Source organism: Mastomys coucha, chromosome X (genome assembly GCF_008632895.1).
Source record: "Mastomys coucha isolate ucsf_1 chromosome X, UCSF_Mcou_1, whole genome shotgun sequence".
Taxonomy (NCBI): domain Eukaryota; kingdom Metazoa; phylum Chordata; class Mammalia; order Rodentia; family Muridae; genus Mastomys; species Mastomys coucha.
In genome coordinates, this window is record NC_045030.1 from 144,246,753 (window position 1) to 144,272,958 (window position 26,206).

The 26,206-nt window shown below is 37.6% G+C and overlaps 1 protein-coding gene and 1 long non-coding RNA gene across 7 annotated transcripts in view; one reads left to right on the top strand and one right to left on the bottom strand.

The window, feature by feature from the left end:
- The window catches only part of Wnk3 (WNK lysine deficient protein kinase 3), a 149,132-nt gene extending 124,669 nt beyond the window's left edge, over positions 1–24,463 (top strand). For 4 of the 6 annotated variants that reach the window (XM_031369026.1, XM_031369025.1, XM_031369023.1 and 1 more), the window contains 6 exons: positions 391–622; positions 1,009–1,139; positions 1,989–2,602; positions 7,197–7,405; positions 14,423–14,625; positions 19,055–24,463. In XM_031369026.1, the coding sequence (XP_031224886.1) occupies positions 391–622; positions 1,009–1,139; positions 1,989–2,602; positions 7,197–7,405; positions 14,423–14,625; positions 19,055–19,384 (1,719 nt within the window). In that variant the 3' untranslated portion in view covers positions 19,385–24,463. The remainder of the gene's footprint in view (positions 1–390; positions 623–1,008; positions 1,140–1,988; positions 2,603–7,196; positions 7,406–14,422; positions 14,626–19,054) is intronic. The other 2 variants (XM_031369027.1, XM_031369030.1) reach the window with 1 other exon arrangement.
- Positions 17,804–26,206, bottom strand: part of LOC116089729 — a 28,225-nt gene continuing 19,822 nt past the window's right edge. The window contains exon 3 of the long non-coding RNA XR_004118456.1: positions 17,804–19,397. This is a non-coding gene — a long non-coding RNA (uncharacterized LOC116089729). The remainder of the gene's footprint in view (positions 19,398–26,206) is intronic.

Sequence of the window (26,206 nt, forward strand, 5' to 3'; positions counted from 1 at the left end):
GATATAATATTTCCGGGAGCTGGAGAGATGGCTCAATGGGTAAAGGCACTGACTGCTCTTCCAAAGGTGCTGAGTTCAAATCCCAGCAACCACATGTTGGCTCACAACCACCCGTAATAAGATCTGACGCCCTCTTCTGGTGTGTCTGAAGACAGCTACAGTGTAGTTATGTATAATAATAAATAAATCTTTAAAAAAAAAAGATATAATATTTCCAAAGAAATGTCAAGGCTTCAGTTTTAGTCTGATATGGTAGTGTTACTGCAACATTTCATAGTGTACTATTTTTGGTTAGTTATAATCCATATAAGAAACTCCAATATACCCAAAACTTATTTGCCTTACCTAAATTATTACCACCTTGTTTTTCTTTGGTTTTGTCTCCATTAGGAGATGTCCCCAGATGCTTCACTTCCAGGGGATCCAGAGGCCTATCCTGCTGCTGTGTCAAGCGATGGAACCATTCATCTGCAGACAGGAGGTGGATATTTTGGCCTAAGCTTTACTTGTCCTAGTCTCAAAAATCCTATTAGCAGGAAATCCTGGACTCGAAAATTAAAAAGCTGGGCATACAGGCTACGGCAGTCAACCAGCTTTTTCAAGAGATCAAAAGTCCGTCAAGGTAGTGTGCTTACAGTCAGGGACATAGACTAGGTAACATCATTTTTCATCTACTTTTTTTTTGTCGTTCATACTCAAATCTTGCCATGTTTTCCATGTAGCTCATGTATGTTAAATATCCCATTAATGTTGTTGCCATTTTAGTTTTTCCTTTTGTAACTAATTTGGTTTTTTAGTTATTCATTTCACATAGATACTAAGTATTGGGATAAATCTTGCAATGCCTGATTTAGAGTTAGGGATTTAAACAATGTTGCTTATACATTAACACCTTTTAATTATTAGCAAGGGTTAAACTTTCTGCTTTTCTTCATTTTTGGTAATGTGAACAAATTTGTCTTAAAAATGATTTTCTCTTTTCTGCTTATAATTTGACAAACCTTACAGTGGAAATCGAAGATAAAAGATCAGCAATTGCTTCTGATCCCATTCCGCTGACACGGGAGTTCTCATCTGATACTAGGGCTTTGAGTAGATGTAAAGCGATGAGTGGATCATTTCAGCGGGGTCGGTTCCAGGTTTGTGTCTTTGGTTGACTTTATTATTGGGTACCTAATGAGAGGAAACTGGACTGGTGATAGAGCTTCATGGTAGAGTTTGCCAACCATCTGTCATCCTGGGTTCTATGCCTAGCACTATAAACAAGTGACAGCATTTGAAATTGATCTGTGGATGGTCTTTAACTATAAATAATATAGTTAATTTCTTTATATATATTTATATAGGATGTAATATATATTATACAGAAAGATAAAAAATGTCTTTACCTTTTCACCTTATATCATTAAAGGTGAATCTAAAGAATATTAAAGATATACTAGTAGTTGTAAAAGAACACAAATTTTAGGGGTCATCATTTTTATCAATTTAGTCTCCCTTTTTTAGATTTATTGTTTTTATTCATATGTGTGTATATGTATATATGTATGTATGTATGTATGTATGTATATGCATTGAGGGTTCTTACAGAGGCCAGAAGAGGGTATTAGATCCCTGTGAGCTGGAATTACAGATAGTTGTGAGCCACCACATGGGTGATGGAAACCAAACCCTGGTCCTCTGCAAAAGCAAAGAATACTCTTAACTGCGGGTCTATCGGTCCTGCCTCTTTAATTTAATTTCATGTTATTTAGAATCTCAACAAATTTTATAGTGGGATTTTATTTGACTAAATAACATGAAGCTAATCCGTCCAGGGGCCCCAATGGAAAGACTGACAGTAGACAGTATAAGTTTTGTTATTACCAAGTATTATGTATCAAATCAGCCCTTCCACTTGTCTATGCTGTCCTTTGATGGTGAATTTCCTCATGAGGTTTACCCTACAATTAGGTAGAACCAGACAAGTTTACCTTTTCATGTTTCAGGTGATTACAGTTCCTCAGCAGCAGCCAGTGAAAATGATGTCTTTTGGAAAAGAACACAGACCATCATTCAAGAAAACAACAGTCCAGTCTCATGAGGAAGCACTAACCTTTGCTGAAGCTGCAGTGCCGCAGTTGATCGAAGTGGAACCTACCGTGCCCACTCATGAAGCTTCAGTTTCTTCACGCAAGTTGCGAACTCTTTATGAAACCTTTAAAGAAGATAAAGGAGATCCTGAACAAGGTGACATATCTTTCAGCACAGCTTGTGAGACCAGGATGTCTTCAGTCACTTCAGAAAAGAATGTGGAAGAAACTCCAACCACAGGAATTAGTGTGCAGTCTGGGTCTCACCTGTTAGATAAAGAAAAAAATGAATCAACTCCTGGGAAACAGACATGTACGAGTGAATTTTCAGCCACTCTTGCTGGTAATGGAAAGTCAGTGGCAAAAACTGGTCCAGAAGGTGATCAGTATTTACCACTCCGTGAAGAGCAAGCCTATGCTCAAACACAGAGTTCCCTCTTCTATTCTCCATCTTCCCCAATGAGCAGTGACAATGAATCAGAAATTGAGGACGAGGACTTGAAAGTGGAGCTTCAAAGATTACGAGAAAAGTAAGGATGCTCTCTCTTCTGTAACAGATATAATTGCTTAGGGGTTTATAGAACTCAGTTTTTGCTTTGTAGCTAATTGAGGATTGGTAGCATTTAATGATTAAAACTTTTCTATGGTAAAATGATAATGAATTCTATTGTAAAATGTTTATGCATGCTAAAATCATTGTGTATAAAATAATTTTATTTTAGTTTTTAAAATTGTTTTGTGTGTTTGGGTGTTTTACCTGCATGCATTTGTTTGCAGTGCCCATGAAAGTCAGAAGTTGTTGGATATCCCCCTAGAACTGGAGTTACAGTTGTTAGCTGCCATGTGGGTGCTGGGAATTGAACCTAGGTCCTGTGGAAGAGTACCTGGTACTTTTAACTGTGAGCCATCTCTCCAGTTCTTTTGGGAGGGGTGATCATTTATTTTAATTTCATGTATGTTGGTGTTTTGAAGGAGTCAGATGCCCTGGAACAGAAGTTACAGATAGATGTGAGCCACCATGTTTTTGCTAGGAATTGAACCTGAGTCCGCTGGAAGAACAGTTAGTGCTCTTTACCACTTTACAGTGAGCGGCTTTACTATGTAGTTCTGCTTGGCCTGGAATATGCTATGGAGATAATCTTTATTGACTTCAAATTTGTAGAGATTCATCCTGCTTCTGCCTCCTTTTTGCTGCTATTACAGGCACATGCCAAAAATATATTGACCTCTTGCTTTTTCAGTCCTTGTCCTTTAGGATTCTTGGAGTAAGAATTTACAACTATTCTTACCTTTTATTAGTAGACAGCTAATTTATATAGTCTAAGAGACTAGTTTATCTTTAGGAAAATATAAAATCCTTCTAAGATCAAGCTTGTTATTTAGCAAAGGAGATCATAACATTTTAGTAATGATACTATGGCAATATGTTTTGTCATGTAGAGTGCTGTTATGTTTGGTCTGGTGTTTGTTTTCATATACCAGACTAACCTTAGACTTCCTAAATTAAGCTAGGAGTGATCTCAAACTCCTGACCCTGTTGCCTCCACCTCCCAAGGGCTGAAATTACAGGCATGTGCTATCATAGCAGCAACAATATTACCAACAACAACAACAACAAAAAGTTAGCACTATTAAAAAATTCACGCTCTACTTTGAAAAGTGCCATGCAAGCCTGGCAGCCAGAGTTTAATTCCCAGAATCAACAGTGGAAGAAGAGACCCAACTACTGAAAATTTTATTCTGACCTTCACAAACACACATACCATACACATATAAATAATGATAATTAATTATTATCTGAAGAGGGCGTCAGATGTCATTAGGGGTGGTTGTGAGCCATCATGTGGTTGTGGGATTTGAACTGAGGACCTTTGGAAGAACAGTCAGTGCTCTTACCCACTGAGTAAGACACGTAGCTTTGAAAATGCTAGAGTTATCATATAGGGCCAGGAAGTTGGGATTCCTTAGCCCTTGGCAGCAGGTGGCATTGCAACTGATAGGCAGCTTTAGGTATCAGGATTCCTCAGCCCTTGGCAATGGCCAGTATTAGAGCTCCCTCCCAGGGTAGGGTTTCTGAGACCCTCCATGCTTAAGTCTTGACAGCTCTCTGGAATTCTTCCAATGACTAGGACAAGCAGTTTCTTTTCTCTGTCTTTTTATAGCTTTTAATCCTTTTCAACCTCAACTCCCTTTCCTTTCAACTTCCACCATCCCCCTAGTTTCTGACTGGCCTCTCAGTTGAAATATTGAGCTACCTCTTCTTCAACTGCCAACCACTTGAACCTTACTGATTTTGAAGCTCAGCCCGCTGACAACCAAACTCTGTCTCTTCTTTAGCTGTCAGGCTGCCAACTGCCTTGCCACTTTCAATAGCTCAGGCCTGCACGCTGACCAACTCTCATTGCCTCTGCTCGCTCTGCTGTTTCTTTCTTTGTGTTTTCAGCAGAGCCTATACTACTGAAAATAAGCAAGACAAGACCACCCAGGAGAAGAAGCTTTATACTGAGCCTAATGTTACACCAGAGAAGCTAGCACAGGATTCAACAAGAGAGTCTTAACAGTTTGCTTATATAGCCAGAAGAGTATTTGGGCAAAACACAGCATACCTTCTACAACATTGTCCGATTAGCAACAACCACAGCATTCCCTCTGGTAGGCCACCAGAAGTTATTCCCCCTCTGGCCTTGTAGGGAGAAAGGAAAATGTTTGCAGAGTCTTCTGAGTTCTACAATGCTTTTGATAGCCAAAACCTGAGAACACACTGTTAGAGCAGTCTTAGTTAAGGCTGTACCTCTAACTCCAGGAGCTAGAGCAATCAGGTGAATTTATTGTGTAATTTTCTTAAGGCATCAGTGGGGTGTTTAAAACTGCTGGTGCTAGCATAAGAATGGTCCAGCTGGCTGGCTGACAGTCTTTGTACTCAAAGCAACCATGGAAGCAAGGAAGAGTCCAAGAACTACTAGTTAGGGAGTCAAATTGCATAGTCCCCTAGTAACTGGGCTTTTTGTTTTTAAAATAGGAAAGCAAACATCAGGAGTGCTTAGAATAGGAATGCAAAAGAATTCATCATTAACACTTTAACATATTTTAATAGTGTTTAAAACATTCATTCCCATGGCTAAGGGAATGAATGTTCATTCCCCTCTTCTGTCTCACTACCCCTGAACTACATCCCTAGCCCTTTAGTATTCTTTTGTCAGTATGGTTTTTCCATAGTAATTTATTAGACAATACTAGACACTATAGACCAACAATTGTAAGCTGAGTTTTTTTTTTTTTACCTGTTAGTTTGAACGATCTATAGTTGTACAGTTTTGTATTTAAAGAGTTAAATTTCAAAAATTGAAGCCAGGCCTGTGGCATACACCTTTAATCCCAGTACTCAGGAGGTAGAAACAGGCAAACCTCTATATGAGCTCAAGTCTAGTCTGGTCTACATAGTGAGTCCCAGGCCAGCAAGGTTAGTAGTAAGAACCTATCTCAAAAAAGTGATATATAAGGATAATATTCAGGTAACATAATGAAAAACCAAGCCAAAAAAAAAAAGAAAACAAAAACAAAAACAAAAACCCTTGTACTTCTTACACTATACTCCACTACTCAGAGGCACTCACTGTGAACTGTTTGGAATGTATATTGCTGGTTCTTTTTATGTGCATATCCTTTTTTGTCATTTATAGCAGTAAAATAAATAACAAACATGCTGTTCTATATTTTTTGCTTTAAAATATTGTCTATAAATGTTCATATTTGCATAAATCTACCTTTAAAAAATCACTGCATGCAATTCCAATTAATAGGCATATCCAAGTTTATTTAATCCTTTCTCAAACGATATTTCAGTCTTCCCCATGCTCTGCTTATATAAATGATACTTATCTTTTTACACACAGATATTTCTGTGGGATACAGTTAAAAGGTCTGTACTCTTAAAGCTTATAGATAATTGTTGAAATTGTGTTTGATGTCAGGTTGGTTACTCATGCCTGTAATCCCAGTACTTGGGAGCTAGAGGCAAAGCTAATGCTTTGAGGCTAATTAGTGAGTTCCAGGCTAGCCAGTGTTACAAGATCTTGTGTCAACAAAAAAAAAAAAACAAACTGAAAAACTTTTATGTTCTAGGAAAGGCAGACCATTTTATATTCCAAAATACACAATATGCTTGTTTCTTTATATCTTAACAACACAGATTGGATATAACACTTTTAATATTATGCTAGTCAGATAAAGTTAAACATTTTTTTAAGCTGGGCATGGTGACAAATGCCTGTTTCCTAGCCACTTTAAAAACTTAGTCATGAGCCTGAGTATAAAGCAAGACCTACCCCTAATTTTTTACATTGCCATTTATAGCTCTTTTTGTTTCAAATAGCTCTTTTCCTTTTTAAAGATTCCTTTTATTTTTAATTAAATTTTATTTTTAATTAAATGTACATGTTTTCATGTACATGTGGTATGGTATCTGGTACCCACAGAAGCCAGAGGAGTTAGATCTTTTCTGAAGCTGAACTTACAGGTGGTTGTGAGCTACCTGATGTGGGTGCTGGGAATTGAACTCTAGTCCTGGAAGAACAGTATGTGCCCTTAACCACTGAGCTATCTCTCCAGCCCCACTTCTGTATTCTTTACCCTTTAAAAATTGGGATTTTTTTCATTACTGATTTTAGGAGCTATTTAAATATTCTGAATAATAGTCTGTAATAAGGGGAAAGTTGAAATTATTTAACTATTTGGCTTTAAAATTCATTTTATTATCTGTCTCCTTCTCTATCGAGACTAATAATTTGTCCTCATCGGTTTGTCCATCCTTTTCTTTGTAATAGATTAGTGTTATTATTTAGGACTGTATTTTCTATCCTAAAATTGTAAACATACTCTGTATTACACCATTTTTAGTATTAATGCTTTGTAAGCAGAGGCAGGTGGATCTCTGTTAGTTAAAGGCTAGCCTGGTCTACAGAGCTTAGTTCCAGGATAGCCAGGGCTGTTATACAAAGAAATCCTGTCTGAACAAACAAAAATTACTAATGCTTTTAAAAGTTTTATTTGTATCATCATAAACTTTTTGAATTTGTCTTTATGGCAACAAGGTTATTAAAATATTTTTGCATAATTTCTATTCAGACACATTCAAGAGGTGGTCAGTCTTCAAACACAACAGAATAAAGAGCTACAGGAGCTCTATGAACGCCTTCGAGCAACTAAAGACAGCAAAGCGCAATCTTCAGAAGTTCCCTTGTCACCTGCATCGCCACGCAGGCCAAGATCTTTCAAAAGCAAACTTCGAAGCCGCCCCCAGTCTTTGACACATTCAGACAATCTCGTTGTAAAAGGTAAACCGATCTTCCATGTAATTGTTTAAAAATCGAATTAGATCTGGGCACGATATGGCATGCCTGTTGTTGAAGCACTCAGGAAACTAAGGCAAGAAAATTGTAATTTCAAATTTAGTCTGGGCTAAATAATGAGAACCTGTCTCATGAAAAATAAAATCTGGTCAAAGAAGAGCAAAATTAGTACAACAGTGATAGTTCAAGTTACTTTTTAGTTAGGTTAAAATAATTATAAATATAAAACAATGATGTAAACACTGATGTAAAAATACTCTTATCTTTTGGTACTGAATATTCTTTAATGAAATAATGATGAATATTATTGATGATAGATATTAAAAAATAACTGTTTGTTTGTTTTGTGTTGTCATTTGGAAAACAAACAGACAGAATGCTGGCATCTTCTCCCAGCATAGTTTCTGAAATGTCTCAATTGGTAAGAATTACTAGTCTCACATTTAGAGCTGGTTTAGAAGTTTGTTGGTTGAAATACTCTCATGTTGTTCTGAATCAAGAGGTCTCTATATATTACTTTTTAAGATTTATTTTATTTTCATTTATGTGTATGTCTGTGTGTCTATGTGAGCACATGTGTATGGGTGCCTATAGATGCTGGAAGAAGACATTGGATCTCCTGGAGTTGGAGTAACAGGCAGGTTTGAGCCACCTAAGAACCAAACTCTGGTCTTCTATAACAGCAGCTAGTGCTCTCAACCACTAAGCCATCTCTCCAGTATCTTTATATATTATTTTCAAGAAAGTTTTATTTAAACCACAGATGGCTCTGTGGTTAAGAACACTGGCTGCATTTGTACAAGACCTTGGTTCAATTCTTAGCATCCACATGGCAGCTCACAACTTATCGAGAATCTAGCTCCAAGTGATTTTATACCTTCACATAGACATACAAGCAGGCAAAATACCAATGTAAATAAGAAAAGAGAGAAAGAAGAAAAGAAAAACATATTTCTTTTTTTAAACAATATTTATATTTTATGTGTATGATTGCTTGCATGTGTGGGTATGCACAACGTGGTGTGCTTGGTGCCCATGGAGGTCAGAAGGCAATGCCAGATCTTCTGGAACTGTACTTAAGAAGGATTATGAGAAGTAAACCCAGGTCCTCTAGGCCATTGCTTCAGGTCCTACACTATATTTCTTTAACTTTTGGAAAAGAGTCCATAACTACTTAACTAATAAAGAAGTTACTCATCAAGTCAGGCTTCTTTGGTTCCATGTACATAGTGAAGGTCAATATACCATATACTTGCACATCTATTTTTATTGTTGTACTACTCAGAAAAGTGAAGCAGAACTAGCCTAGGTGTCCATCAGCTAGCTGATAAATGGATAAAAACAACTGGCACACAATTCAGTGAGAGTTTATACAGCTGTAAAGAAAAGTCAGTGATGGAAAATGTATGGTGTATATACCTATAGCTTCAACACAGGGGAGGTTGAGGCAAGAAGATAGTTGAGTTTGGTCCAGTCTGCTGAGCTATACCTTGAATAATTCTGCTAAAAACAGAATTGAAGGGTAGACTAGGATTGAAGGCAGCTTTGGAATTCAGTATCAGAAGTCATAGGACCTTCAGTCTGATGTATTCATAGCTAGGCTTCATTTTGTTCCCAAGTGCCTTGCGTGTTTATATATTTGTTTTGTTTGTTTAGAGGTGAAGTCTTCCTATGTTCCCCAGCCTCTGAAGTTGCTAGGACTATAGAAGAGGCACTTTGTGATATTGGGTTTTTTTTTCTTATTTTTTTTGTGGTTTGCTGAAGATTGAACCACAAAAGTCCTGCACATTGTAGGCAAGTACTCTATCAGTGAACTACACCCCTAGCTTACCCAAATGACTTCTTTTTATTTATATTTTCTGTTGTGCCCAAACTATGGCTTTCATATGGCTTGTGCTTGTTAGTTTAATTATTTAATATGGGTTATAGTTGTTTCTACCTGTTGATGAACTTTTCTTTTCAATGCTGTAAATTTTGCTTTGTGTATTTGAGAACTTGGCTACATGTGTTTGTGTTTACTGTATCTTTTGACATTAGTATATATGTCTGATATGATTATAGACAATTAGTTTCTTTAGTTTACTACTTACATGTTGTACCTGTTCTGTCACTTTAATGTATTTTTTAATTAATTTATTTTGTATGTCTGTCTGTGCACATGTATGCCTATATATGTCCCACACATACATTTGTATGTTAGAGAATAAGTTGTAGGAATTGGTTCTAGAGAGCAGATTCAAGTTATCAGGTTTAGTGGCAAATGCCTTCACCCACTAAGCCATCTTTCCAGCCCTTTTATATTTTTAATATGAATAGTATTTCTTATGGACATCATTATTCAATTTGATCATGTATTTTTTTCTAGTCTGCCATCCTTTGTCTTTTTATTCAGTTATTTAAACCATTTCTATATAATTTAATTTATATTTCTATTTATCATTTTGCTATTTGTCTTTTGTGCCTAATGACCTTTTTGTTATTGATCAATTCCTGCCTGTCTTCCTTTCTTCCTTTGTATTAAACATGTATTTGTGTGTGTGTGTGTGTGTGTGTGTGTGTGTGTGTGTGTGTGTATCTGTGTGTGTTTTCCTTACTACTTTCTACCTATTCCTCTGAGATACTTTCCTTTCCTTAGCCTCAGGATCAAGGTTTCTTTTTTTAATTAATTAACTAATTTACATAAAATGCTGCTATCCCACTGCTCAACCACCTCACAGAGACCCTCTTCCTACTTACTCCCCTTGAGGGAGGAGGGTCTTGGTTTCTTAAATAGGCTAGAAGCCAGCAAGCTTCACTGATGCTGCTCTCTTGCCTCCCCTAACAGCTGGAATTACAGATGTTTGGATGCCTAGCATATTATGTGGATGCTGGGATGTGAACTCCAATCTTCATGACTGTACAATAAGTGCTATCTTCCCAAGCCCTAAGTAGATATTTTTTGTAATGTTTAAATCTTCTTCTTGTTTCCTTTATTATATGTTTTAGTTATTTTCCTGTGGTGGCCATGAGAATTACAAGTACCTCCTTAATTCAAGGCAATATAGTTCAGAATAACATTACCTTAATTTCAATGGTATATGCATTTTCTACTGTGTATGTGCCTTTCTTTCTTTGTACTATTATTATTGTATACATTACATTTTATGTGATATATAAGCCAATCATTTGTATAATTATTGAATTTTTAATCATCTTTGTAATCAGATGAGAGAGTAAGAATTATAAGCACAAAGTACATGTTATATTTACCAATATAATTCATTTTTGTCTCTTCAAATATACTTTTACCACATTGTTTATTTCATAATAAATGTCATCTGTTATTTTTTTTACAAGGCAGCTGTGGTAGCAATTCATTTTAAGACTTTTTAAAGAAATTCTATTTCATATTTTTAATTTATAGGATTTGTTTTGCAAAGCAAGTTATACAAAAAAATGTCTTGGAGTCAAAGGTTACTAGAAGGACCAATTATAATTCAACTTATAATTGCTTTTCTCTTTGCAACAAAATATATAAAAACATGTTTGTGTTTTGCTTGGACAATCAAAAGGAAACTTTTGGATTTCCAATTTAAGTGTATCACTGCATTGACAGCCTCCAGCTCCTAGAAACTGCTGTAAACCTTTATATTTTGTTTTTGGTCCAGAGTTAAATGCCCTTAATTATTTACAACATGTAGAACACTATTATAACCAGAATTCTAAAGTAATTAGCTATTTAAAGTTCATCTGTACTGAAAATAGATAAATCCTTTTCTACCATAAAATTGATAGAAAACTAATGAAACATACTGAAATTGAAATAAAAATATTTCATCCTATAAATGTCTACTAATAAATAAAATTAATAGATAATATTATGATGTAACGTACACTTACTTATATCACACCCTCTACATCTCAGGGAATGTTGTAGAAAAGGGTCTGGAAGTATCTAAGAGCCAAAAGACTAACACTATTCCCTAGACTTGATACAACCATTGTATCAACCATTTGCTCATACAAACTGTATTATTAATTTTTCTACAGATGATACCTTGAATATGTGGGTTATTCAGATTAATAGCTACCTAGCTTCCTTTTTAGGGACATGAAGCCCACTTTTGCTAAAAGAGTTGATACTTGGGTCTGCAAAGATCATTAGTATTAATAGTTTTATCTGTCATTTTTACTACTTTAATTTAACCTCTGGGTCAGATTTCTGTTAGTCATTTTAGGAAAGTCTTAGGTAGTACAAAGTTATTTCCCCCCCAAACTTACTTGATAGCTCTCCTGTCCTTTCAAGGCTGAAGACACTAAGATAAGAGTAACTAAAAGGGCCTGGCAGTGGTGGCTCACGCCTTTAATCCCAGCACTTGGGAGGCAGAGATAGGTGGATTTCTGAGTTTGAGGCCAACCTGGTCTACAGAGTGAGTTCCAGGACAGCCAGGGCTACACAGAGAAACCCTGTCTTGAAAAACCAAAAAAAAAAAAGAGTTAACTAAAAGATAAAGGAGGAGGCATCTGGACTGGACCTTGTGATGATATGCTTGTACAGGAAACAGCCACCAAGTTTCACATCCCATTCCAGAACACCAGTGTTCACTCTTTTTCTAAACCAATCCCACCTCCCTTTTCCCTCTTGCTTAAGGACAAAAAGAGCTTAAAACTTTTAGTGACTATAGCTCAGGCTGGCTCTGAATTTGGAATGTTTATGCCTTAGCTTCCCCAGTGCTGAGAGTAGAAGTATCTACTGATTCTTCTTAAAAATGTAATCATAAACGTTAGCCCTGTGGATATTTTTAAATTTTTGTTGTTTTTTTTGTTTTCTTTAGTTTTTTTATTTATTCACTTTACATCCCACACACTGTCCCTCCAGTCACTCCTCCCCTTCTCTGAGCCAGTGGGGCTTCCCTAGGTATCCCCAATCCAGGCACTTCAACTCTCTGTGAGGCCAGACAAGATAGCCCAGCTAGAACATATCCCACATAAGGGCAACAGCCTTTGGGATAGCTCCCGCTCCAGTTGTTCAGGACCCACATGAAGACCAAACTGCACATCTGCTACATATGTGTGGGGAGGCCTAGGTCCAGCCTGTGTGTGTTCATTGGTTGGTGGTTCAGTCTCTGAGAGCCCCAAGGGTGCAGGTTAGTTGACTCTGTTGGTCTTCCCGCAGAGTTCCTATCCCCTTTGGGGCCCTGTAATCCTTTCTGCTATTCTTCCTTAAAGAGTCCCTAAGCTCTATCCACTGTTTGGCTGTGGGTGTCTATCTGTATCTGTGTGAGTCAGCTGCTGGGTGGATCCTCTTAGAGGGCAACATGCTCTTGATGCATAACAGAGTATCATTAACAGTATTAGGGATTGGTGCTAGCCCATGGAATGGGTCTCAAGTTGGGTGGGTTATTGGTTGGCCATTCCCTCAGTCTCTGCTTCTTCCCCTGTGCCCGCATTTCTTGTTGGCAGGATAAATTTTGGGCTGAGAGGTTTGAGGGTGTATTGGTGTCTCTATCACTCCACTGGGGTTCCTGACTGGCTATAGGAGGTGGCCTATTCATGCCACTAGTCTACTTGCCAGGACAGTCATTATTATACCTTACAGGGGTCACTCTTAATGACTTTTATCCCTTAGCAAGCTGCTGTCTTAGTTGAGGTTTTCATTGTTGTGAACAGACCCCATGACCAAGGCAATTCTTATAAAGGCCAACAATTAATTGGGCCTGGCTTACAATTCAGAGATTTAGTCCTTTGTCATCATGGTGGGACACATGGTGGCGTGCAGGCAGACACAGTGCTGGAGAAGGAACTGAGTGTTGTGTTTGTTGATCTAACTGCTGCCAGGAGAGCCTATCTTACAGGCAGCTAGGAGGAGGGTCTCAAAGCCCACCCCTACAGTGACAGACTTCCTCCAACAAGGCTACCCCTACTCTAACAAGACCACATATCCCAATAGTGCCACTCCCTGGGCCAAGCATATTCAAATCACACCGGTTGTACTATGAAAACTAGCCAGCAGGAATAAGCTTCCTGCTCAGTACCAACTTGATTACTCCAAGTCGTGTGACCAAAGTGTGTGGTGTCTTCTGAAATAAGGTATATTATTATCACATTCTGTTGGGCAATCAAGAGCAATGGTAATAGGTTGTATTGATTTGTGACCAAAAACTTGAGGGGAAGTATCCCACACTTGGCACTAGGCTTTTTTATTTGATGGCCTATAACTTCTAAGGGGAGCTTTAGCCCAGAAGTAGGGTAACTCCATTTAAACTCTTACATGTGTAGGTGCGTATGGAAGCTTATAACAGTAGTTTCCATATAGCTTTTTCAAACATGCTTAGGGTAGTAACTCCCTCCCCCAACCCTCTCACTTTTCCTTTTCTCTCACCCCCTCCTCATTTTTCCTCACCACCCTCTTCTTTCTCTCTTCAGTTAGGTCTTTCTTCCCCTCTGTGACCTACTTTCAATTTCCTAGCTTCTATAGGTATATGTGACTCTTCTTTTTAACTCCTCCAAATATGTACCCAAGGAAACTAATAAAAAGATTAAAGTTATACTCAAATTTTGGAGAGCCTGTTTATCATACATGGTTTATATCTATGGTAACCATTTAATTTGATGTCCAAGCTATAAGAAACTTGAACGTTAATGGGTTATTTGGTGATTACATCAGCATAGCAGCTTTACATTAGCAATCTCATATCAACTATAATTTATGGCTACCCCCATATCATATATGTTGTTCAAAGAAGTGTTACCTTAGGCTAGGGACATGGATTAGCAGACACAGGAACTTACCTCCAACCTGATAACCTGAGTTTGACTCCTGGGAGTCCACGTGGTAGAAGGAGATAGCTCACTTTTGCAGGTTGTCTGTCCTTTCACACACACACACACACACACACACACACACACACACACACACAAATGTTAAAAATTCTTAAGAAACACAGCAGAGTTATCTGATTATTAGTTGCGAGTCCTTCACATGGTTTTGGTTTGGTTTTTTGTTTGTTTGTTTGTTTGTAGATACAGTGTGTGTGGAGAGTAATACCGTGTCATGCCAGCAATCTCCAGCCAGTAAGAAGGGGATGTTCACTGATGATTTACACAAGCTGGTGGACGACTGGACAAGAGAAACAGTAGGACATTTTCCTAGCAAGCCAAGTTTAAACCAACTCAAACAGAGCCAACAAAAATCAGAGGCAGAAAACTGGAACAAGTTATGTGAAGTAAGTTTCTTATCATCTATCCTCTTTATAAAAATTAAAAACTATAAAAATTGATTTGGGTCTATGATTATAGTTACTGTGCAAAAATGGTGTGACAATGACATTGAGACTTTATCTAGATTTAACATGTCTTTGAGCAAATTATCTTTCAGACCAAGAGTTGCCAAATTTTATGAAGGGGCCTGTTAGTAAACATCTTAGGCTTTTTAAGCCATAGGGTTACAAGAATCAGTTTGATTGCAATGCAGAAATGAGTGTAAGAAAATGTGTAAACAAATAGTTGCGGCTCTGTTCCCACATGAGCTGTGTTCCCACATGGTTTATGGACTGTTCCTCCACTGAAATCCTTCCCATTCGAGAAGCAGTTCTAATTTAGTTTTCCTTAACAAATCAGTTTGCTGTGCTTAAAAGAACAAACATGCTTTATGAAAAAAGGTGGTGGGCCAAAATTTGATGGCTCTAGTTTTATGTTATTCTCTGTCTAAAAATATAAAATATTCAAAGAGAATTCATCTAGAGAGAGGGTTAATCTGATGGTACAGAAAGAATTAAGTGCTGAGGAAAAGATGTCCTGTGCTGCACATCAATGTCCTTAAACCAAAAAAGGTATCTGAACTATCTCCAGTTAGCATAAAAACAATCTTAAGGCTGTGGAAGGTGAAATATTATGAGGTCTATTGAGTTTATAGAAAAAAGATGATAGTTGACATGGCCATACAAGGTAAGAAGTACATATAAGTGGTATATGGGAAGATGTTCACACAGTGTATTTTGAAGTGGGAAGAAGATAGATTCATCTAACAGAATGTATAAAATAATAATATTTAGGCAAAATTATATGTTAGGCATATGTTTGTGAATATATAAATATAAAAAGCCCTGAACACTATGCTATAAGGTAGAATTTGGACCATATTTTACTTTGTACTTTTCTGTGTTCAGATTTTTAAAGTAAGCTATATTTTTTCAAAGTAAGCAAACCTGTTAAAATATGAAATGTAGGAATTTCAGCCCTCATAATTCGAAGATATCTCTTATTATATTACCATTCTATAATAGATATAGTCATTGAACATAGTTTAATAAAGAACATATGGAAATACTTTCGGGGCTGGTGAAATGGCTCAGTGGGTAAGAGCACTGACTGCTCTTCTGAAGGTTGTGAGTTCAAATTCCAGCAACCACATGGTGGCTCACAACCACCCGTAATGAAATCTGATGCCCTCTTCTGTGTACTCATTTATAATAATAAATAAATCTTAAAAAATATATTTAAAAAAAAGAAAATACTTTCATTGGGCTGAGGTTGTAGCTTAGCGGTAGAGCACTTGCCTGGCAATTAAGAAGCTTTGGATTTGATACCAGGCACTGTGAGAAAAAAGGAAGAATAATGAGTAGAGTCTTTAAACTGGTTGGCCCAGCACTTAGGGGGCAGAGTCAAGAGTACCTTGGTACCTGAGCCACATAGGATGACGTTAACTAAAAAAAATAAAAAATAAATAAAAATAAATAAATAAATCTATTGTTAATGTTAAATAAAACTATTCAAAACTTAGATTCCTTAACTAGTAAGCAATGTATCCACTTGGGAGATGTATGTGTTTGTCTTATTCCTGGCACCAGGTGATGCTCAGATAGTATCATTACTGTTAAAATCTGAGCTCCTTCAGAGGCATTTCAAGGCATAGATATATTTGTTCTGCCAATGAGTATGGTATGAAGGAAGGGTGTGTCGACTAGTTGGATGGTGGTTTATTGAGTATAAAGTAGGATGTTCACAAGAAGGGTGAGGTGAAAATGATGTGTGAATAAAAGTGGTGAAGATCTTTTAACAGATCTGGGTCCCAGTGTCAGTCATTTATGAGTTGTATGACTTCATGTCTCTTTGCCTCAGATTTCTTGTATTTCAAATGTGAATAATCCTTGCAGGATTATTGTGAATATTAAGTTAGATAGCACCTACAGAGTTAGACCATCACATCACGGGGGTTACTTATATGTGGTAACTATTTTGTACTTTAGATTTGGTTGGTTATATATTTGTGTAGAGGATCAACTAGTGTTCTTGCACGGTACTGTTCTGTAGCCCTACTTAGCCACTATTGTTTGCATACTCATGTATCAAGACTTTATTGTGTACCAATGTGCTCTGCTACACACAAGTAAAAGCAAGCAGAGCCATTAAATCCCAATTATAATAAGAACTACAAAGAGAGGTATAAGGCAATATCATATCTAGGGAAATTTGATCTACTAAAACGTGGTCAGTGAGGGCCAGCCAGATGCCCCAGTGTGTAAAGACACTTGTCGCCAATCCTAAATTTAATTCCAAGAACCTACATGGTAGAAGGAAAGAATTGGGTCTCACAAATTGTCATCTGACCCCCACATTGTAAGTGGTTAAGGAAAGCTTCTCTGATAAAGTGATAATTGAACTGATCTAAAGGAAGAGTAGGTGCTAAATAGTTCTTCATTCCTGCCTAAGCAAATAGTATGTGTAAAAGCCTGATGTGAAGAAAGAAGTATGAATGATGCAAAGTAAGCCAGTCTAGCTAAAGTGAAGAGAGCAAAGGATGGTAAACAATGAATCTAAGGAGTAGAATGGGCTCTCAAATGTGGTCATGGGAAGGAATCCTGTTTTAAGAAAGATGGATTGCTATGGCACCCCAGGTCATTGTTTTGAGAAGAGTACTGACTAAAACAAGAAGACAGAATTTGGTGGGATTAGGGTCAGTGTTTTCCAGACAATCAGGAGTTAGTCACAGTAGGCTAGCTGATATTTAAGAAAGAAGAGACAAGATTTGGTAATTGAATGACTGTATGACTTGGTTAGTAGTGGCTGCTGTCTGTGTATTATTCCTGGAGGCTGATCACTGAAATTGTGCATATGAGCAGATATGGTAGTGTAGGGGTCAATTGCCTGTTTGGGCATTTGAATCAGAGGTATCTTAGGAATATTCAAGAGTAAACTTACAACCTCTCTAATTCAGTCGTTTAAAAAGCATACTATTCCTAGGCAGTGGTGGCGCACGCCTTTAATCCCAGCACTTGGGAGGCAGAGGCAGGTGGATTTCTGAGTTCGAGGCCACCCTGCTCTACAGAGTGAGTTCCAGGACAGCTAGGGCTATTCAGAGAAACCCTGTCTCGAAAAAAACAAAAAACAAACAAACAAACAAACAAAGCTGGGTGTGTGTGGTACATGCATGACTACCAGCACTGGACAGGAAGAGACAGAAGAATTCTTGGAGATTGCTAACTAGCCAGCCTTGCCTATTTAGTGAACTTCAGGCCAGTGACAGACTCTACCTCAAAAAACAACTTGGATAGCACCTGAGAAATAACACCCAAAGTGGACTTTTTGCCTCTATATGCACATAAGCTCACATGCATATACACACCACACACACAAGAATAAAAGTAAATGTGTAAGAATATAAAAGAAGGGATGGAGAGATGGATGATTCAGGCATTAAAAGTATTGGCTGCACTTTCAGAATACTTGGATTTGATTCCCAACACCCACGTGGTGGCTTACTCTGGGTCTGCTAACTCCAGACCTAGATGATCTATCACCCTCTTCTAATACATACACATGTTATATACATGCATGCTTATATACATACACACACATGCTGGAAAACTACCCATACAAGTAAAATAAAATAAAAAGATCATAACAGAAGCGTCAGGCTTTAAGATAGTGAAAAGGGAACAGAGGAGATGTTTACTGTGCATTTACTATATGTTAGGTCCCCTTGTTCAGAACTAATTATGTACCTCTGTCCAGAGGATCATACAAGTAAGATGGTTTATTTTCATCTATGCATACAGTCTATAAGAACATTCATGGCTGGCAGAATAAAGGAAAAGCAAAATAATAGTCTTAGCATGAGTAAAGTAGAGGCTTAAGTGTGAACAGGGAGTTAATATGGGCCTTGGAGTTCTCTGGAAAGAGTTGAAATCCCTCTCACTTGCTTGGTGACCTTGGGTTACTTACCAATTTTAGTTTCTGTTTCCTTATCTGAATAATGCTTATACTGAAAGGCAGGGCAGTTAGGAAGATACTGAAGTAAAGAATGTTACTCATGTACTGGAGAGATGGCTCAGCAGTTAAGAGCACTGGCTGCTCTTCCAGAGGTCCTGAGTTCAAATCCCAGCAACCACATGATGGCTCACAACCATTTGTAATGGGATCCAATGCCCTCTTCTGGTGTGTCTGAAGACAGTGACAGTGTACCCACATACATAAAATAAATAAATAAATAAATCTTTAAAAAAAAAAGAATATTACTCATGCATAACTCACAGAAAGGTGCTCCACTCAATATAATAGAAGGAGTGAGGCAAAAAGAATACGCATAGAGACTGAAAAAAGAATGTGCCATATGAACTGATGTTTTGTCTTTATGTTTGTTTTTGTTTTTGTTAGAGTACTCCATCTACTATGGGATACACATCAAACTGGATTTCTTCTCTCCCCCAAATTCGTGGAGCTGTCCCAACTTCCTTGCCACAAGGACTCCCACTCCCTTCATTTCCTGGGCAATTAGCGTCATATGGAATGCCTCACATTTCTCAGTACAACGCTGTGAGCGCCACAGGCTATCCAGTACAGTGGGTAGGAATGTCGGGAACAGCACAACAGTCTGTAGTACTGCCTACCCAATCTGGGGGACTCTTCCAGCCCGGGATGAATCTGCAGGCATTTCCAGCTCCACCCCTGCAGAATCCAGCTTCACTCCCTCCTGGTCCCAAATGAATTCAAGTAGATGCTGAAGGAAGGGGAGAGTACCTTCACAACACCTGTGATGCTACACTTTCTTCTTGAGTTCTGTCATATTTTCTCTCATTCGTGTCTTCTTTAAACTGTTTCTTCTTGTTCCAATGTGATATTTGATACAGCTCATCATTCTGTAGTAATGTGCAATTTGCACAGAGTACTCCACACAGAAATGTTTTTTCACTTCAACTCCTATCCTCTTTGATACTTGATTTTTAAAAAAATACTGTTCTGAATGCTTTACTAGCTCAGCTTAAGTGTTACCATTTCCATGTATTGTGGAGACGCACTCACCCCGCCCAACCTCTTTTTTATGCTGCTACCAGCAGTTGTATGAGACTTCTCCTTAACATGTGTAAAAAAAAGTATATGGATTGGTTCTCCCCAAATGTGGATGACATAAGACATAGCCAGTCTTATGGGATTCGTCATGTCTGTCTTAGTTTTACTTTTCACAGAAGGCAGTAACTGGCTGCAGGATATGTTTTGATGTATAAATGTAGTAGACTTTTGTCAAGCAGTACAAAACCTGAGTGTTTTTAATGTGATTTTCTCCCCGTCATCACAGCAGGAGGAGTGAGGGCTTGTTCGGAGTGAGGCGGAGGGAAAGGCAAAAGCAGAACTGTAACAGTTCCTTGAATCTACAGCTACTAGAGCTGCTTCTGGGTTCCAGTAATAACCCAAAGCGGCCACCTTTTCTCATGTGCACATCACTTTGGTTTTGAGCATCAGAGAGGCACTGGTTTGGCTTGCATTCTTTTGCTAGGCACTGCAGCTGATGTGAATCTCATTTGGGGGGTAATCCTTGCAATCTTAACCAAGGAGATTCAGGTTAACACTTCTGTTAATCCATTCTTCTAAAGTGAAATGTACTTGACACACTAGGGTTTGTAGCTTTTGAGACTTTTGCATAAAACACTGGCTTTACAGGGTTCTAAGAAATGTAGGATACACACTGTCCTGCAGTGAAATAGTACACCCTAGGATGATATTATTTAAATTGCCTTTAACCTTTTTTGATGACAATGATTGGGTTGTTATCATTTCTTACTAGTGTCTATAGAGTTAGAACATTTTAGATCTTAGATGCGTTTGTCAGCCTCTTGAGAATTTGAGAGACTTCACTGTCAAGTTGCACTTTACTGGGTTTTATCCAGTTTTTGGAGGAAGGGAGGCAGTGTCAAAATGTACACCTTTGGTTTTTAGGATGGTTAACTTTAGTAATCTTAAGAGCTAGTCACAGGGTTACCTAATTTTCAGTCTGTGAAACCCAAATAGAATTTTTACTTGGTTTATATCAACTCCTCTGTATACATGTTCACATGACTTAACATTCATTGAAACTTTGAAAGTCCTTTCAAATACATGTTTTCCTATTTAGGAATTCTCTTAGTAACCATTCCAGATTGTGGTCTTCGTTTCTGTTAACTGATTTTCCTCCATATCCCTCTAAAACCTACTCCCATGGACTTGCTGGGAAGTGAGAAAACCTAATGGGTGTGCTTTTTTTTTTCATAGAATTTCATACTTTGTGACATTCAGCACCCTTTTTAAAAGTTGTCTTACATTGCTTACCTAAAGACCAAATCCATCATCACATTTTTGTCACTGTTTCTGGGGGGCACTCCATGGATTGCTATTGGTAAGAGCCACAGTTTCTTTACCTAAGATATGTTTTGGATGAGTCCAGATCATATGCATGGATTCCTCAAATTCCTTCTATGGTATTGCTTTGCATTTGAAGTGATTTTTAGGCTATTCATGTAGTGCAGTTGTTTGCATTGTAGTGTTTTCCACAGTGCTCCTAAACCCCATAGGTCTTTCAAACTGTTTGTTTCATTATCAGTTAAACAACTGATAATGTGTAATTATATTGGGCTAAATAACCTGTAAGGTGAAATACTACAGGTTTTGAGACTGGACCTCCTCTAGTTGCAATCCTTTTAAACAGTGTGCCCCACGGTGAAAACAAATTCCACGGATGTCATGTACAATTCCATTTACTAATGGCTGCTCTACATAGTATGTCCTGTGTTTTGTTACACATCTCAGTTTTACATTTAATTCATTGTTCTTGTTTGCCTGCAGATGTTTGCAGTGCCTTGTAATATTTAGAATCTTTTCAGGTTTTGCTGGAAAGAAAAGTCATCTTCTAAAGTTTGAAGATGGGACTAGTGTACTGCTGTCTCCATGCTGACTGCAGTATCTGGGTTAACATATATGTTACATATACATTATGCATATGTAATGTGTAGAAGTTAAAGCTTGCAAAAAAAGGGAGTATGCAGAAATGAAAACAATGCTATTCACTTTGCTGTGGGGTTTTCTTTACTTTCCCTCATTGCTTTTTGATTTGATTCAGATTATGGTCACTTTGATTGTAAATATTGATTAGTTTTCTAGGTGGGAATTTTGTATTATTCCATAATTTTGATAAGTCTTATAATCATGCTGTTTCCATCCTTGCCTGAGGTACTTTTGCTCCCCCATAAATAATTCCAGATAATACTTAGAAGTCCCCTTTTCTTTAACAAAAAGCCTAGTATATATAATAAGTCTTCTGTTTATTTCTAGAAAGCGTGCAAACCTATCCTTTTTGCTTTCTTTCTTGTAATCAATACAAAGGTTGCACTTAGCCACCATCTTGTAAAAGTTTCCTTGTGAGATAGTCTGTATGTCCACCCATTCTGTTTCCCTCTCCAAGTGCACATCTGATGAGCAAGCGTTGTGTCCTCATGTGTGGAAACATGAGCATGTCACCATGAAGCACTGCTCTTGGGTCTATGGAGTTGGGTATAACAGAAGACTGGAACCAGTACTGCTGTATTCAGTGCAGAACCCTCCATATACCTGGAGCAGTCTTGAATCTAAGCAATTTGCTGTAGTTTCACAAATATCCCTGCAGTTTTTCATCTCTTCCTTGCTTATACCAAGCAGAAGTTCTAATAGTTTGACAGGAAACCTAACTGTGAACGTTTAAAAGGCATTTCCGCTGTGATTTTTGGGTTGAGTGTCGAGTGTTTTCTAAAGTCTGATACGATGTTATCATCTGAAAACCCCAGATTTACTTGCAGTCCAGTTACTTTTGTTTATCTACCTCGTTTTTCAGTACTGTTTTAGGTGCACAAGTAAATGTTGCCTGTGAAACTTGCTTTTTTTTTTTTTTTTTTTTTTGCCTTGATATTTGTGTTAGTGTAGATTCTCAATCTGGCTTGCCTTTTTTGTTCTAGCACTCACCATGCATGTGGGATGGGAGGAACCATCATTCTGCCACCAACCTGTGTTTAATCGATGACAGCCATGCACCTGTGTAATAAAGTTAGGGGATTGGGGGATGGAAAGCAAAGAGAGAAATTAAATTGGTGGCAATACAGGACTTAGTGGTGGGAGTTAGTTTTCAAATGTACTGAGGTGAGACAGTCCTAGTGCCCCTAACTTCATATGAACTGGTGATGCTTTCTCACTCAGTGCCTAAAGGGCTATGGGTTGTAATTGCTTTAACTACCACGGTGAAATACTTGACCTCTTAGGGCAATGACCCATCTTCAAAATGTTAGCAGACTGCCTGGTATTTACAGTGACAGTTTGTTATCTTAAAATGGCAGAATGCATTTCATTTGGATCATAGTTGGTAGTAAGCCTTTAGATAATTGCTTATCTAATCTCTGTAGTTTATGGAGTTGACTCTCTTTGCTGTATTTTCTAAGTATTGAAAATTCTCTTTCCCCCTTTAAAAAACTCAGCAAATGTTTGTAACTGGATATTCCTTGTCTCACATGTTTACTGTGTAACACTACATTTTTAATATTAGTAAATACTATATTTCAGTCGTCATTTTTAAGTACATTCCTGAGGTATATTTGCCATCAATTTGTGATTCCGTTACCTCATGTTTTGTTTGATTAAGAAAAACCTGAGCCTTCTGAGGTGGTATGCAAGCCATTTTCTAGAATAGATTGATTTTTTTTAATCTGTAGTTAGTTAATCAGGGACTTATTTTCCTTTCCTTTGTTTAGAAGATATAATAGGGAGGTATGTATATATAGAAAAGACTTTTGATTTGGTAAATAAAATTCTAGGGTTAAAATTTTAAAATGAAATTTTTAAATGAATTTAAATTAGGAAATGAAAACACTTGAACATAGTACCAGTTCCTTTTACATAAAATTAGTGTGCAATTGGTATGGAGCCATACTTTCAGACCACCCTGGAAAGAGTCTCCTTTTTGTGTGTATGAAGGATGAATTCAAACATTGATCAGGGACCTTAACAACTATCATGTGAATGGGCCCACAGTAGTAACCAGGTTAAAGTTATTTTCCACTGAGATGATTGAAAGAATGTACAGATCAATAGCTCCGATTCTGGGAGGTTCTCTGTGAAGTAAAACAACACAGACTGTTAAAAAGCTAAAGGTCAGGTGAGAAGGCAACGGGAAGACTATGCTCTAAAGGGATGATGCTTGGAAATGCACACTTGGCACCCTTCTAGCCTTTTCACATTGTGTTTCTTTCCACTATAATTTAAGATTTAAGGTTGAGATTTGTAGTCTAGACCCCTCAGCAGATAGAGTGGATACAGTGACTGGTCAGAAAGTGCAGTTGCAGGTCTGTCATGCTCAATCACTTAAAGCTATAATGTGTTTACTGCGAATATTAAGCATGTAGACCTAGTGCAGCATGGGAGCCACTCAGGAAGTTTATGCAATTAAACTTTCATGCATAATTTACCATGAAATATGTAGATTTCAGCCAATTCTCAATATTTAACATTTAGTTATATATATGAATTCTCCTTTCTTAATTCGGAATGTAGCATTATATAGAATGCTGTTAAACTTAATTTTAACCCTTCTTAATATTAATTTTTTTTTTGGTAAGCCAAGTGATCTACGTTTCAGCAGTTGTCTGCTTTTGATTCGTCAGAACTGTGATTTTATTTTAATTACTACCCAGCTGTTATTAAATATTTTGTTTCCTGGAATTTTGTTTTGAAATAAAAAATAAAGGCTGTATTAAATGAGTATGTCACCTTATTAAAATTCTGTCATACTTACTGCAGTCATCTGGCTTAAATGCTTTTTTTAATCAAGTATATATAATTGGACAGATTTAAGAAACTTGGTCTTATAGGTTGTACTGGCTTTGGGGTAGGGAGCACCTGCCTCAGCCATGTCTTCCCTGTTGATTTACATGCAATTCTAACACATTTCCAGTGGGCCTGCCTTCTCCACATTTGCAAATGAGCCAGAGTTGTAACCTATTGTGTTTCAACTGTGAATTGACTCACACAACAGTCCTAACATAGGTCTCCACTTATGGCAAATTTAGGGTTGGGGAGATAAGAGTTTCTAAGGATCATATGGCTAATAAGTGGTAAAGTATAGAGTCAAACTCAGGTCTATCTGACTCCATAGCATACATATGTAATAATCCAAGTATATTGCATAATATACATAATAATCCAAGTAGACAGAGTACATTTTAATTGTTTGGATTCATATGCACGTTCTTTACCATGTCTGTCATGAAACTGCCCCGTGCTTGTTCCTTATGAAACACTTTATTTTCTTCCATTCCAGTGTTGAGCCACCTTTAGAAAAATAGATTTGGGGACCTGAGAGATGGCTCTTCCAGAGGATCCAAGTTCAATTCCCAGCAACCACATGTCAGATCACAGCTGTCTGTAACTCCATTTCCAGAGGATCTAGCACCCTTGTACACACATGTAGGCAGAACACCGATGCACATAAAAACAAATAAATCTTTTTTTTTTTGAGACAGGGTTTCTCTGTGTAGCCCTGGCTGTCCTGGAACTTACTCTGTAGACCAGGCTGGCCTTGAACTCAGAAATCCGCCTGTCTCTGCCTCCCAAGTGCTGGGATTAAAGGTGTGCACCACCACGCTTGGCTCCAAATAAATCTTTTTTTTTTTAAAGATTTATTTATTTATTATATGTAAGCACACTGTAGCTGTCTTCAGACACCCCAGAATAGGGCATCAGATCTCATTACAGATGGTTGTGAGCCACCATGTGGTTGCTGGGATTTGAACTCAGGACCTTTGGAAGGGCAGTCAGTGCTCTTAACCGCTGAGCCATCTCTCCAGCCTGAGAGGGGGATGGTGATTTTGACACCAGTCCTAGACTATGCAGTAAGACCTTTTATCAAATAAAAGTCTCACTTTGATTCAGTAACTCAGAGGGACAGTAGAACAAGCCTGGGTGATTTGATTTTCTAAAGTGAGCTGGTTCCATTGACAGGTAAAGGGAGTTACCCTTATTTCTTGTTTCCTGAATTTGCGTAATAGATATTGCTAGTGTCTTGTACACTCAATTTGCACTTGAGAAATCAAACTAGTTGGAATAGACCTGATTCTTATTACAGTTAATACAGATACCTTTTGGAGTCCCTCAGACCTGGTTCTGTGTTCTGGTTTATAAAGTTGAGGAAGTGCCTAGGTTTCTTAATTAATAGTAACTACTATTTAAGTAAGTACTTAAATAACTATTAATTAATTATTTTAATAACTTTTAACTCCACAAATCTCTCTTTTAAAAGAAAAATATGACTAAACATTTCCCAGTTGTGTTCTTCCATTCCATTTTGTATTGGTATTATGAAATTACTAGCACTAGATAGTTTGTAGACAAAACAGAGATATTTAGCTAACAGTTTTGGAGACTCAAAGTCTAAGATTAGGCAGCTACATCCACTTAGCTCTCTAAGAAAAAGCATGCGCGCCCACGCGCACGTGCACACACACACACACACACACACACACACACACACACACACACGCA